General features: G+C 38.3%; 1 protein-coding gene across 1 annotated transcript in view; it reads left to right on the forward strand.

The window, feature by feature from the left end:
• EFHC1 (EF-hand domain containing 1) overlaps positions 1-15,113 on the forward strand; it is an 82,433-nt gene that overhangs the window by 46,080 nt on the left and 21,240 nt on the right. The window contains exons 6-7 of the mRNA XM_044673384.1: positions 3,669-3,889; positions 11,408-11,548. Of these exons, the coding sequence (XP_044529319.1) occupies positions 3,669-3,889; positions 11,408-11,548 (362 nt within the window). The remainder of the gene's footprint in view (positions 1-3,668; positions 3,890-11,407; positions 11,549-15,113) is intronic.

Consider the following 15,113-nt stretch of genomic DNA (forward strand, 5'->3'; position numbering starts at 1 on the left):
AGATCCAAGCTTTTATCCTGGCTCTGCCACTGTCTACCTTTGTGACCTTGAACCGGTCCCCTTTATAAGCATTGCACCCCCAACAAATCCCCTTAGCTACACATGGGAACATTGGCTTGGTGCTTGGAAATGACTCAACATTCCCTTGTTCCTGTAACAACAGCAGGAGTAAAAGCAAAGAGCTGGTAACTCTATACTCTGTGCCCTCTCTCACGCATCTCCTCTTGTCCTGCCTCAACAGAACAGAGATTTATCAGAGCATGGCTCTGGAGATAGAAGGGATTTCAGAGTCAGCTCCAAATCCCTCACTTTTATAGATAAGGAAAATGAGAGACCATAAAGCCTTATAACCAATATACAGTATTGATTCTAAGAAGGAGGGTAAGGGTTAATAAAAAAGAGCTAGGAATATAGGAAGAACCAGTAGTCAATAGACTTTAGTGAGAGATACACCCAACTGCTTTTGCCTTTTCTTCCTTTTTCTGGGACAGATGGTGTGGAATTTTGTGGATCTTCCCATTTACTGCCCAACCCCCCAGTTATGACAATTGTTTAACATGGCAGTTGGAAGATGTGTTTCCTGGGTCAGCTAGAGCCCGGCCTTGGACATCTGGCTGCCTTTTCTGCCAAAAGATGGCTTCATGAGCCCTTCAGCACTGTGGACCCCAGGAGTATATGTGGGGAGTTGGGGTTGAGGGAGAGGTGCTCAGGGAATATGCTCCCAATCCAACCCTTGCCATCCAAGGGACACTGGAAAATGTAAGCAGAGATGGTGACTACAATAATGAGCAGCCTGAAAACCACCCATATGGGAATGGTTGAAGGATATAGAAATATATCACTCGGAAAAGACAAAACGGAGACATGATGCCTATCTCTGAATATATGAAGGACTGTTACTGTCATGTAACGTAGGGAATAGATTTGTTTTGTATTACTCTTGAGAACTGACTAAAGCCAATGAACAGAAGTTGAAGGGAAATAAATCTTAGCTTGAAGAAATTTAGTAATAGTTATTGCTGTTGTAACTGCTGGAAGGGGTTGCCTTCTGAAGCACTCAGTCCTCATCATTCAAAGTATTTGTTTAGAGGCTGAATGGCTATGTATTTGATGTATTTTAGAAGATATGTTTATATCTAAAGGAAGTTTATACCTCGAAGGTCTCTTCCAAAACAAAAATTCTATGACTCTTAAGAGGCAAGCAAATATTTCTTCCTTTCCTTTGTAAATTGGTACAATGGGGGGAGACATTCGAGGAGTGAGGTTCAGATCTGACCTCTGTCACTTGTTTGGCTTTAGGCAAGTCCTTCCACCTCTGGTCCACAGTTCACTTATCTGGGATAAGGTGAGGTTTGACTTGATGGCTTCTAGTATCCAACTCAGTTCTAAACCTTTGATCCTAAGATCCTATTTCATGGGAAGCAAATAATGCTTGGATTCTGCCAAGAATGGTGCTAGATTAAGAGTAATTTTATGAATGGAAGGATATTTTTAAACTATTAGAAACAATTAAAAAATTTTTCACCCCTTAAATTATGACCCCAATCCACTATATCAAAATGCATGAATGAATGAATAAGCAAATGTTAAGCAGTTACATTTAAATCAGATACTTTGTTAAGTATTGAGAATACAAATGTAAAAAGTGAGAGGTTGACCTCAAGTTGCTTACATTATAATTGGGGAACATAAAATATATTGGCAGAATGGTTGCCAAGGAAGGTAGTTTTTGTTTGGGGAGTCATGGATCCAAAGGGCAATCAATTGACACATTCCTTCTAGAAGGGATGGCATTATTGATTTGATTATGGGACCCAGACAGGGTGAGTGCACACACATGGCAGCAGGCAGATGGCCTGAGTACATGATTTACATGCTACAAAGATGAAACTAGAATTTCAAGCCAGCTGGAATTAGTGGCTAGGCCTTTTGCACTCTATCAAGTCATCTATCAAGATAGATGAACTCCAAAGACAAGTAGCCTCACTTTCTTAGGGTCTGAGATCTTGTTTTGGAGAGATTCAATGTGGAGGAGGTCTGATACAGAGAGAGATCTTGGTCCAGATGGAGAGGATCAGGATAGTCCTGGAAGGGCCAAGTGAAAAGATGTCTGGATAGGTCATGGAGGTGAAGCTTTAAGCTTTACAAAGTTAAGAATCAGTCAACTAAGAGCATATTTTGAGTTTCTATTGTTGTATCAGGCACAGTGCTAGATATAGGTAATACAAAGACAGTAATGAAATTCTATTGAGAAACAATGTATATTATAAATAAGCATAAGTACAAGAATCAGAAGGCAAGATTAGCTGGACCTTGTAGTGTATAATAAAGTTGGAAAGGTAGAGCAATTGTCAAACACAGGTGTTTCTATTTGATCTTAGGGCAAGTTACAGAAAAAGAGACTGACCTAGAGAGAGATATTTCCTCACCTGAAAGTTCCTTTTACTAAAGAAAACTCGGGTCTTGTCCCTGTCCTTAAAGGTAGCCACTGGAGTTTATTGAGCAGAAGAGCAATGCGTTCTTTAGAAAAAATCACTTTGGTCACTGTGGCAAAGGATGGATTAGGAAAGAGAAAAACTTGAGACCAGTTTGTAAGCCATTGAAATAGTCTAGAGGAGGGGTGATGAGGATGATTGTGAGAGATGATACAAAGATGGAATCAGGATTTGCTAATTGACTAGTTATATGAGGAGTCAAGAATGAATTTAAGATATTAGAGCTGGGTAAATAGAAAGATGCATGATACCCAAGAGAGAAATAGAGAAGTTCAGAACAACAGTGGTTTAGGAAGAAAGATAATGAATTCTGTTTTGGACATGCTGAATTTGAGATAATTATAAAATATCTAACTGGAAATGTTTGCTAGGTAGTTGGTGATGGAACTCACAAAAGAGACTAGAGCTGAATATAAAGACTTTGGGGGTCATCTGCTTGGAGATGATAATTAAATCCATGAAAGCTGATGAAAGAGTGTAGAAAGAGAAGTGAGCCCAAGTCTGAAGCCTTAGAGGCGGTATCCCCAAAGTAAGGGTACAGGGCGCAGAAGAAGACTCAGCAGAGGAGACTGACGAGATAACTAGGAAGAATCTCAAGAGAAAGTCGTATGATGAAAATTGATTGATGAGAGAATCTCTTTGAGGAGAGGCTAGTCAATAATAGTAAATACTATGGAAGAGGTCAAGAAGCAGTAAGCCAGAGTAAAGGCCATCAGTTAAAGGCAGTTAAGAAATCACTGGCAACTTTAGAGAAAGCAATTCTGGTTGAGTGATGAAGTCAAAAGTCATATTGCAATGGGTTGAGAAGTGAGTCAGATGACAGATGATAAAGGCCAAAAGAAGAATAGAAATAACCTGGTTTACATATAGTCTGAGGTAGGACAATATTAAAACTTAAGAGTACCTTTTAATGAAGCCAAATTTTCCCTCTAAATTCATTTCAAATGCTATCTTCTACACAAAGGCTTTCTTCCCACTGCTTCCTCCTCCCACTATATTCCACTTATTTTAGAGATGTTTATCTGTGTACATGTTAGCTACTCCACCAGAATGGAAAGGCCTTGAAGGCAGAGACTATTTTCCCCAGCACATAATAACTGTTTAATGAATGATTGAGAATTAGCCCTTTCTTTAAATCATCTTGTTTTTCTGTCTCCCCATCTTTATTATTAGAGTACTTCCCTCGATGTGTCCTGGAAGTCTCTGATGCAGATGTAAAAGAATGGTTCACTGCCAAAGATTTTGCTGTGGGTCAGACTGTTTCTATGCTTGGACGGACTTTCTTCATCTATGATTGTGACAAATTCACTCGAGACTTTTACCGAGATAAGTTTGGGTTTCCTGAATTCCCAGTCATTGATGTGAGCAAGAAGCCACCACCTGTCATAAAACAGGTAATGGAATACCAGCCCTGGGGAGATGTGAACAGACCTTTTGATACAGAAATCTTTAAAGTACTTTTAAGATCCTATACTACCATCCCCTGTCAAAAAATCATCAGCTTAAAAAGATTGGAAAAAAAAAAAAAGAAGTTTTAAGGGGATTCCTAAGTGGCTCAGTGGATAGAGCACTAGACCTAGAGATGGGGAGTCCTGGGTTCAAATTTGACCTTAGACATTTCCTAACTGTATGACTCTGAGCAAGTCACTTAACCCCAAGTTGCCTTACCTTTACTGCTCTTTTACCTTAGAACTGATGCATAGTATTGATTCTAAGATGGAAAAAAAGGTTTTTAAAAAAAGAAAGAAGTTTAAACACTTAAGATATTAAAGAGATGGTGGGGAAAAATAGTCTTTCGTTGCTATTTTTTTTGGAAGAGACTAACTAACTGCTCTCGTTCAATTATATAATTCACCACAGAAGTCCTTGTTGAAGTCAAAGTTCATCATACTTTCAATTCCATGAACATCACTAGAATAAAAATCAGCCCTTTAGCATTCCATTTAACCCATATAACTTGCAAGATTTGTAAAATATGGATTTCATGTTTTTTGGAATAAGAATATGATATATATGTATATATATATACATGTACTGATATTTATATATTTAAATACATGTACATATTATCACATGTATAACCTCTCTAAATAATCAAGACAACATCATATTGTAGAGAAACAAACACTGGGCAGATGGTAAGCTGTGCAAAGACTAGTTATATAGCCTTGAACAAGTCATTTAACTTTGCTTCCCTGTCTTTAAAATAGGTTGGTTGATAGATGCACAGGGATATGCACTTCATGATGCTGTGGTGAGGATGAGATTGATCATGTTCGTTAGGTTAAGTATTTGAAAGGAAATTGCTAATAAAATATGTGCCTGTGTCCAAGAAACAACTTCTCTTTGACAAGCCCGTCAGATAAGATAATTGTTTTTGTGAACCTTACCTTCTGTCTTAAAATCGATACTGAGTTCCCAGGCAGAAGAGCAGTAAGGGCTAAGCAAAAGGGGTTAGTAGGTGACTTGCCCGGGTTCACACAAATGGAACGTATCTGAGGCCAGATTTGAAACTAGGACTTCTCCAATCCAGGCCATACTCTCTATCCACTGAGCTACTTAGCTGCCCCAGATAAGAAAATTCTTAAAAGTAGCAAGATTTTTATTTTTGTCTTTGTGCCTAGTACAGAGTAAGCATTTAATAAATGCTTGTTGCTTCATGGTTTGGCTGTAGCTTTGTCACCTCTCCCGGGAGATAATAAAGATTTTTTAAAGGGATTTGTTGGGGATTTGTGCTAACACTTTTTTTGTAAACCCTTACCTTCCTTCTCAGAATCAAGCAGAAGAGCAGTAAAGCCTGGACAAATGAAGTTAGGTGACTTGTCCAAGGTCACACAGCTGGAAAAGGCAAATTTGAAACCAGTACTTCTCATCTTTAGGCCTGGTTCTCTATCCACTGAGCCACCTAGCTGCCTTTGTGCTAACACTTTAAAAATATTTTTCACTGATGGAATTCCTTATTTTAGTAAATGTGTTCATTAAATGCTATAAAAGCAACCTTTGCAAAAAAACAAAACTTTATAGCCACTTAGTGACATCAAAAACAGAATGTATAACAGTGTATGATATCAGTATTTTTCACAAGTTTGCCATTTCATTATCTTTATTTTAGAGCTAAGGATATTAAGGGATTAACTACTTACTCAGGATTACATTGCAAGCTCTAAGTTAAAAAAAATTAATGTTCATTATAGAATTATATGATGGGCTATATATATATGCAATCACATCATATATTTCAATTAAAAATGAATATTATTACAGTTAAATACCTACATAACTAGCATTTGAGAAAAAATAGGAAAAGATTGAGAGTTGTGTTCTGTGCCTTTTTGGATTCCATTTCGAACTCTGAGCAAATGAAAATTTCTCAACTCTAAAACCTTCTAGAATTTGTCCTGTCTTTCCCATACCTTTCCACTTCCCTCTCTCCCCTTCTTACTCATTTTCACAATATAGGAAATGGGTAGGAAGGGTATGAGGAAGAACTTTTCCAGTTTTTTTCCTCCTCAAATCTTTCTTTTGGTCCTCATTCTAAGTCCTTTGTCAGTCTTAATATGGTAAATTCTCTATAATGAATATTCTTAAACAAGCACATTTTCTGTTTCCTGCCCATGGAAACAGGGCATCAGGATCAAGTATACCTTGACAGTTGAACAATTTTATTACTCCAATTCTATCTGCCCTCCTCATTCACAATTTTCCAATCCTTGAATTAGATCAGCCTGGAAATATACAGGGTGAAGGTTGAAAGGCAGTACATTCTGATCATTCCCGCTTAAAAAACTCACCTAAGTAGAATAACAGCACAGAAAAAAATCTCCCAGAGCTTGGTGGAGGAAAAGGGATGTGAAACTCTTTGGATTAAATCTTCTTCTACCCCTTTTCTCCCCTCCTCCACTTACTGTATTCAGAGAAATTCCTTTTATTGGTTAATTTACTAGAGAGAGGAAGCGTTTCAGCTGTGTTTTCTAGCTTTTCTATTTTCAAGTGCAAAATTCTAGCAAAGTACACATTATAACAAAATTCTGTTTTAGCCAAAATTGGATAGACTGTGGAGTTAATCATAATGAGATTTAACTTATGTATGTATATATAGAATCTACTTAGAAGGATTAATCATAATTAATTGAAAATGATTTATACTTCAAGAATTCATATTTGAAGGCTACATAAAAGTGGGCAAATATGGAGAAACAAATTGAGCTCCCCAAATCAGAGAGAAATCCTCCTTAGTAGCTGTTGTTTGTATGTGTGTGTATATGTGTGTATATATATATATATATATATATATATATATATAGTGTGTGTGTGTATACATTTATACATTTCAATTGCTCTATGATTTTAATGATGTGGGTACTGCATCAAGTGATGGGTTTTATAACTCATTCTGTGCAATTTCTGCTCATGTTCTTCCATAAATTATAAGATCATAGATTCAGAGTTAGAAGGGACCTCAGAGGTCATCTAGTCCAACTTCCTCATTTTACAAATGAGACCAAGGCCAAAGGTGTTAAAGGACTTCCCCAAGGTCATGCAGGTAGTAAATGGCATATCAGAATTTGAACCTAGGACTGGAGACTCCAATCCAGCACACAGATCCTTTGTAGATTATTTGCTTAGAATTTCAGAGTTGAAAGGGATCCTAACTGGCATATAGTCCAAACCATACTCCAAAAACAGTCACCACTAGAGCCTATTAAATAAATCGTGGTCATTTCTTGACCTGTAGTGAAAGGAAACTGTGGAACCCATTACCTCCCAGGGTTTCCCATTCCACTTTTAAATAGCTCAGTCTTACCTCAAGCCTAAATTTCTTTTTGTGAGTTTCCATGGACTTTCCATCCATTATACCTAGCTGTTGCTACATGACCAGCCCATCCTTTTAGAACAAAGAATGGCCGTTCTTTGAGAATGTTTATTATTTCATTTTTGTCTTTAGATCACTGGAGTCTGGCACTATGCCTTGCATATGGTAGGCACTTTAAAAATGTATAATGAATCACATATATTTTCTGGATGATACTTTTACATCATTTTTTGTGTTCATCATAATTGGCAATATGTTGCATCTTGCTTATGCCTACATATGCCTCCCTGTTGCTTTTTGGGTCATAGATAATTTTTATTCTTTGGAGACTGGTATTCCGTGATTTGTAACCATATGGCATTGACTGAAGAATAATGGTGTTTAAAAGATTTTGGGGGGAGAGGCAGGGGGTTGGAGAACAGCTTGGAATTTTCGAAAGCCCTCTATACTTACCCAAAACAATTTCACCTCTTCTTTTCCTAGTTAGTTTTTTGCCTAACTCTTCTTTGTCCATCTGCAGTGCCTTTAAAATATATGTGCAAATGGACTAACCCAGCAGCCTTCCCATTTAATTTCATGCCATAGATTGGACAGCAAACAGTCTTAACTCTTTTTTTTTTTCCATGTGGATGTTTAAACCAGTCTCTTTCGGAAGGTAATAAATCTCCAAGGTTTCCTGTGGGTCTTTTAACATTTTGACATTAGTGGGCACTTGTAAAACATTCAATAACTCACCATTAGTGAAAAGCACTCTGCTAGGCTCTGAGGATACAGGGACAAAAACAAAACAAAACAAAACAAAACAAAAATACTTCCCACTTTCAATGAGCTTACATTCTATACCTAGTATGAAGAAAATTGAAGAGAAAGACAGCCCTACAGCTGGGCAGATCAGGGAAAGCTTCATGGGAGAATAGAAGTTTGAAGAAAGACAAACTTTCAAGAGGCAGAGATGAATGGTATACAATCTGGGCATAAGGGATGGATTATGGGAGATTCAGTATTGAGTTCTGGTAATGACTACTTATCTATTTTTTCCTAGAAAATGGAGTTCTTAAAAGGAAATAGTATGAAATAAGGTTGGAAGTGGATAGCTAAGTGGGAGTGATATTGTGGGAGGCCTTAAATGCAAGGTTAAGTGGTTTTTAATTCATCTTATATATAATAGGGAGCCACTGAAGGTTTTTGAGAAGCAAAAAAAAGATTTCCTCTACCTATGTCTTAGCAACAGGGTATTAGAAACTTTGTGAAAGATAAACTGTTGTTGTCTATCCTTTGTTTCAAAGAGGACTGATGACATCATGAAGTGATATCTTGACTTACAAGTGAATTGGATTTAAGTGAGGCAGAGATGCATAAAATTGTCAGACTCACTCTCTCTTCCAGAGTTATCCAAGTCCAGTGGCAAGACAGAAGTCAGGATGACTAGAGATGACTCAGGATGCAGTGGATGATGTCAGCATCTTCAATGTTTGACCAAACTCTAAGCACTCCATAGTGCCTACTTCCACTGCCTTCATGGTCATTGGAACAAATTGTTCTCATCCATCTTTTCCACTGGGGGAAGTCTTCATGTGCTTGGGAAAGACATCCTCCTAACTTGTCAATAGGTTTAAGGCCTATTGATTACCCTTAATCTGATTTAACCCATTTGCCAAGATGGTTTTACCAGAGTGTGACTGCTATGCGTGGTACAACTTCTTGGAGCCACAAATGAGATGAGAAAGTGGATACCAGTGGGTGGAAGAGCAGCCCTAATAAAGGGCTCAGTGAACCCTCACACCAGAGATGCTAGTCGTCCTTGAACACCTCATAAAATTAATTAGGGAGATAGAATTGTGGGAAAGACACCTGTTAAAGTATTTCAGTTGTACCTAGGAAAGATGATAAGACTCTGAATTAGTGTAATTACTGAGGACAAGAGATGAATGTAAGAAATGTTTAGAAAATAAAATTTAGAAGACTTAGCAATCAATTAGATACAGGGGAAGGGGTTAGAAAGAGATAGGTGTCAAGGATGGCAGATGTTGCAAATACTACTTGGGAGGATTATATTCCCAACAGAAATGGGCCAAATTGATTGGATAAACTTCAGGAGAGATTAAAGATAGAGATTTGGGAGATATATGCATAAAGACTATAGTTGAACCCATGGGAACTAATGAGATCTCTATGAGCACATTGTAAAAAGGGAGGCAAAGAAGGTCCCAGGGCAGAACTCTGAAGATCTTACTCTTGAGTGAGTGGTATATGGACGATGATTCAGCCAAGAACAACTGAAAAGTATCTGGCAGATGTGCCAGGAGAACTAGGATTGAGTAGTGCCATAGAAGTCAAGAGAGTAGAGAATGTTTAGGAAGAATAACTGACCAATAGTAGTAAAAGTTGTGTAGAAATGATAGAGATTTAGGAATAAGAAAAAAAACCATTGGATTTAGCATTTGAAAATTGATAACCTTAAAAGGAAAGAGGTGGTGGGGGAAGCTAGGTGACTGTAAATAGAGAGTCAGGTCCTAGAGACAAGAGATCCTAGGTTCAAATCTGGCCTCAGATACTTCCTAGTTGTGCGATCCTGGGCAAGTCACTTAATTTCCACTGCCTAGCCCTTACTGCTCTTCTTTTTTAGAACCCTTAAGAAGTATTGATTCTAGGATGGAAAAGTTTGGTTTTTTCAAATTAATTTTGGTGGGATCACGAGCCAAATTTTAAGAAAAGAAGTAAATGGATAGTGATGAAGTGGGAGCAATGAGGTCACATAGCAAGGTTGATCAGCCTCTTTATAATATATACCCACATATATGTTAAATTTCATTATGATGAAGTCCACCTTATATACAAATTTTTCTTTAGCAGAATTTTATTATAGTGAATAATTTAAATTGCATCCCTAACCTGGAAAATCTTGAAATACAACTCATATCCTTCCTCTCTGTAATGAAAAAAAGAAATAATTCTTTATTTTAGGCAACCTCTGTTTTAAAGCCTAGGGCATTTAGCATACCAATGTGTATGCAGAAGGAGAGGCCCCTAGGGCTGAAGATAATATTGTCTGGAACCACCTATCTCTTACAAAGAATATTTCTCCTCTGGAAAAACCCTCACCAAGTCCATCATTCTTATAGACCAACTGATGGAAAACCTTTTAAAGACTTGAGTACCCAAATAGCAACCCTCATACCACATACAGATCCCCTGCCTTGCCCCAGACAGGGGAGGGAGAAAGTGCTCCCACTGGGCTGCTGAGCTGGGGAATGTGAAAATTTTCCCTCAGGCATGGTGAAGGGGAGAGGAGCAGCTCCCTCTACCTTTCTAAGGACAAACTTGGGGGTGGGGGGGATGGTGCTGTGTGCCATAGGTTCACCATCACTCTTCTAATGCATCACATAATACTCTTTCCACATGCTCCAATCTTGGAAGACTAGTTTATATTTAGCTAGTCATTTTTAATTTACAAAAAATTTTAACTAAAGTAGGGCGGACATTAATGAATCATTTCGAGACTCAAAAGAGGTCTAAGTGACTTATCCAAGCAGAAAGTTGTTAGGATTGAACCTTGAACCCAAGCCTCCTGACCCCTAAATCAAATGTCCTTTTTACTATATAATACTGCATAGTATTTCTTACAAAGTATAAAGCCCTTTTCTTAGCACGTATAAAAATGCAGAAATCATTTATAAATCATGTGTTTTTTTCAAAGTTTTTTTAATGCCATTAACAATAATTCTTCTAGTACCTCAAGATCCTAGAACCAACCAAGTGATGAACCTCTCCAAACACAGGCTCAGAGAACAGACCTCATCACTGGACCTCTTGTTGAAATTCTTCCCATTTACCAGGGACTGCCAGAGCTTGAGATCTACTGGCATAACCTTGGAGAGCACAAGGTCACTTTCACACCATGATGAGGTGTCAGAGGAGGATTTTAATGGAAATTAGCCAGTCAACAAGCATTTATTAAACATTTGCTATATGCCAGGCTTAGTCCTTAAAGAAAGGTAAAAAATGTGGTCCTTACAAGGAGCTTACATTTATATTGGAGTTAATTATTATTGCTTTGTGAAGTCCTAATTAGCTGTTCATGCATATCACTTCCCTTTAGGAATTACCTCCCTATAATGGTTTTGGATTCATTGAGGATTCTGCTCAGAATTGCTTTGCCCTGATTCCAAAGACCCCCAGAAAAGATGTTATCAAGATGTTGATAGATGATCACAAGGTGCTTCGATATATGGCTATGATGGTGAGTACTGTTTTCATAAAAAGTCCTTGCCCACAGCTGTTCAACAAGTGACTCAATTTCAATGAATTTACATGTCAAAATATAATGCTATTATATATATGCATATATAAACATACACACACACACACATATATTCCATGTGCCATTTACAAGTGGGTGCTTAAAAATGCTTTTTGGACCATCTAAGTGACTCAGTGGCTAGAGAGCCAGGCCTGGAGATGAGAGGTTCTGGGTTCAAAGCTGACCTCAGATACTTCTTAGCTATGTGACTCTGGGATAGTAACTTAATTTCATTTGCCTATCCACTCTTCTGCCTTGGAACTGCTACTTAGTAAAGGGTTTTTAAAAAAAGAAAAGAAAAGAAAAACACCCTTTTGAGGAGAACATAGAAGAATTTACTGACCTAGTGTTAGGACTAAAATTCTCTGGAGACTTATCTTAATTTTATAATTATTTATTAAATGGGAAAAAAGTAGTCCAGAGAAAGAGAGAGAGAAGCACAAGCTACTTGGCTGGCTAACTGAGAACGTGAGAGCCTGAGACTGCTTGGCCAGCCAGAAATTCTAACTGCTTGCTACATGAACCTCTAAGCAAGCCCAGAGCCATACCCAGTACCTCCTAACTCCCCCAAAACAACTTCCTTTTCCCCTCTGTCAATTTATGCTCTTGGTGATGTCCCTTCCCTGGACCTCTCTGTTCAGAGGACTCAGACCTCAACTGAGGCAAGTCTTCCAGATGCCAGTAGTAACCACACAGCGGTTAGAATAGCTGCACAGCACGTACGAACTTTGCCCATATACCAGTGTTTTCCAACATGGCAGCTAGCTGACTGACTTAATTACCTTAGGAGAATCCTTGTTTACAGATAGAACAAAGAACTTGGCTCCATCCTTCCTGTCCTTTCCAAAGATAAAAGATGTAGACTAAAGGAGGGAGGAGTTCAGTCATAGCCTCAGTTCAAGAGCTACAGCCCTAAGATAGTTATAACTGACCTTTAAAATAAATTTTAAAAAGTTTATTCTGGGGTCTAAAAAGGGTACAGATTAATATTAATTTTCCACCCTAGACTGACTGAATCTTCATTGAGCCAGAATTATTTTTTCTCTTGCACTGTACATAGAAATAGGTAAATCTAAAAACAAAGTTAAAGTTTGGCTCATTCAAAACAGGAAAAGGTATTCATTGTACAACCTAATTATCAGGTCTAGGACCATAATTTATTTCCTCTACCATTAAAAATACTTAAACACAAATGGCTTAAAGTACACATAAATAAATTCAGAAACATAAAACAGTAATTCATCACACACATACTCCAAACTCTGGCTAGTTTGGACTCAGAAGACAACAGAAAGCAGGAAAAAGGTGGTCAGAGACACTGACTTGTCCAGGCAAGCACATGCTCTTGCTACCATATACTCATATCTGTCATCACTGTTGCTGGCCCAAGGGAGGAGCGAGAAATGCCCAATCCCACCACTGCGGGAAGCCCAAGGCATTGGAGGCACTGGAAGCATACCAAAAGAAATGGACCATTTTTCCCCACCTCAGCTTCTTTATGCCTCAACAAGTGGGCCACTCCATTTGATTTGAACACCAATCATCTTTGACAACTCCCTCCCCCTACTGCTTTGCTGCATCTTCTTAGCAAGGGGCTTGTTACCTTGGCCGTCCTTTTCTGGGAATCACTCTTGTTCCACTGAACTTTGGAGTTCCCCCACATATCTTTTAAGTTAACCATTTAAGATGAAGTCTTGCTCAGTGGGTCACCAGTAAGTACTTTATTGTGAGGATATAATGAGGCACTTTGTAAACTCTAAAGCACAATGAAAATGTGGAGTAACAAAAAATGGTACCAGAAAGGACTTAAGAGCTCATCAAGTCTAACTCCCTTCATTTTACAACTGAAGGAACAAGCCTAGAATAGAGAATCAATTTCCTTCAGGTCACACAGCTAGCTGTTGACCGAGGCAATGCTAGAACCTACCTACCTCACCCCTAGGACACAGTTTTCTTTGCTGGGTTTCACACGGGTGTCATTGATATTGGTGCTTATGTTAAGGGAGGGAAAGGGAAGGCAAAAAAAAAAAATGACACTGGTAATGATAGACTTACAAGTTTAGCTTTCATGCCTGCTAAGCCTGCAAAAAAAAAAAAATCCCAAAATTAATTAGCAAAGTGGACAGGGTGCTGAGTAATGACAGAGTTAGTTAATTGAGCGGAATTGATAAATTAAATTTATCTTGACTGTAGGATGGATTCTGTTTAGATCTCAATCATCTTGTTCATGGATTAACTGAGAAAATATCACCCTGAACAACAGGTCCAAGGATCTTGCTCAAAGTTGTTTCCAAAAGGCTACTTGAACTCAGTGCTTGCAAAGTGATATTGGGTGGAGATTCAATGACAGTATCAGTGCTATTGACATTTTTTTCCCCTAGTGATCAGGGTAATGACATTGAGTATACTTATTAAGTTTGAAGAATAAGCTGGGGGAAGAAGTCGGGGTCCACAGATAGGAAAAAAGGGGACAGCAATGTGTGACTGGCACCCTGGAAAATAGGATTAGAATTCAAATAAATCTTGGTAAAATGGTGAAATAATTAGAAATAAACACAATGAAGTTTAGTAAGGACTAGTGCCCTATAGATACTCTTAAGAAAATAAAACAAAGCATGAATCCAAGATGAGAATTATTGCTTATGTGAAATAATTAGGGCAGAGAAAAGGTCTTGGGTTGAGATAATGATTGATAATAAAATGAATAAAGAGCTTTTCTAGTGCAGGATAAGTAATTCTGAGCTCCAAAATTAATAGGATATGGAGAACTTAAAGAAGGTCTAAAAGTGAGTCATGTGAGGCATTAAAAGATTAGGTAATAAATTTTATGGGGAAAAGTTTAAGGAACTGGAACTTTTCATTCTGAGCAAAAACCCCATGATTCCCTTAAAGTTTTTTTTTTTAAAAAAACCCTAATATCTTTTATATATATCCTTCTACATTAATTTTTTTTATTTGTTATAGGGCTAGGCAATGGGGGTTAAGTGACTTGCCCAGGGTCACACAGCTGGGAAGTGTCTGAGGCTGGATTTGAACCTAGGACCTACTGTCTCTAGGCCTGGCTCTCAATCCACTGAGCCATCCAGCTACCCCTCCCTTAAAGTTTAAAAGAAACTATCATCTAGATCACTAATCTCCAAACTTCTTTAATCATGGATTTCTATCAGAAAAAAGACTCACTTGATGTGAAATGATAAGGGATGGGTTTGGAGTTCTCTCATCTTGGTCACTGGTCCTGGGCACAGGGCCCTACCCACCCAGGAGTGTCTATCCCATCCATGAGGGACAGCAGGGTGGGAGCCTAAGGGAGGATGTTGGTTCCTCGGGGCACCTGCTCATCTTGTGCAGTGGGGGCTTAAGAACTGGTTAGCTCATAAACTGCTCTGAAGAGCCATTGCTTAACTCCAGATGGGGAAGTAGGATGCTTCACAGCAGAAGATGGGAACTGATTGAGGGAGTCTTGGGTAATAAAGGGAAGGATGGTCAGGTTGGAAATAAGCTCCAC

The sequence above is a fragment of the Gracilinanus agilis genome, chromosome 4 (genome assembly GCF_016433145.1).
Source record: "Gracilinanus agilis isolate LMUSP501 chromosome 4, AgileGrace, whole genome shotgun sequence".
Taxonomy (NCBI): domain Eukaryota; kingdom Metazoa; phylum Chordata; class Mammalia; order Didelphimorphia; family Didelphidae; genus Gracilinanus; species Gracilinanus agilis.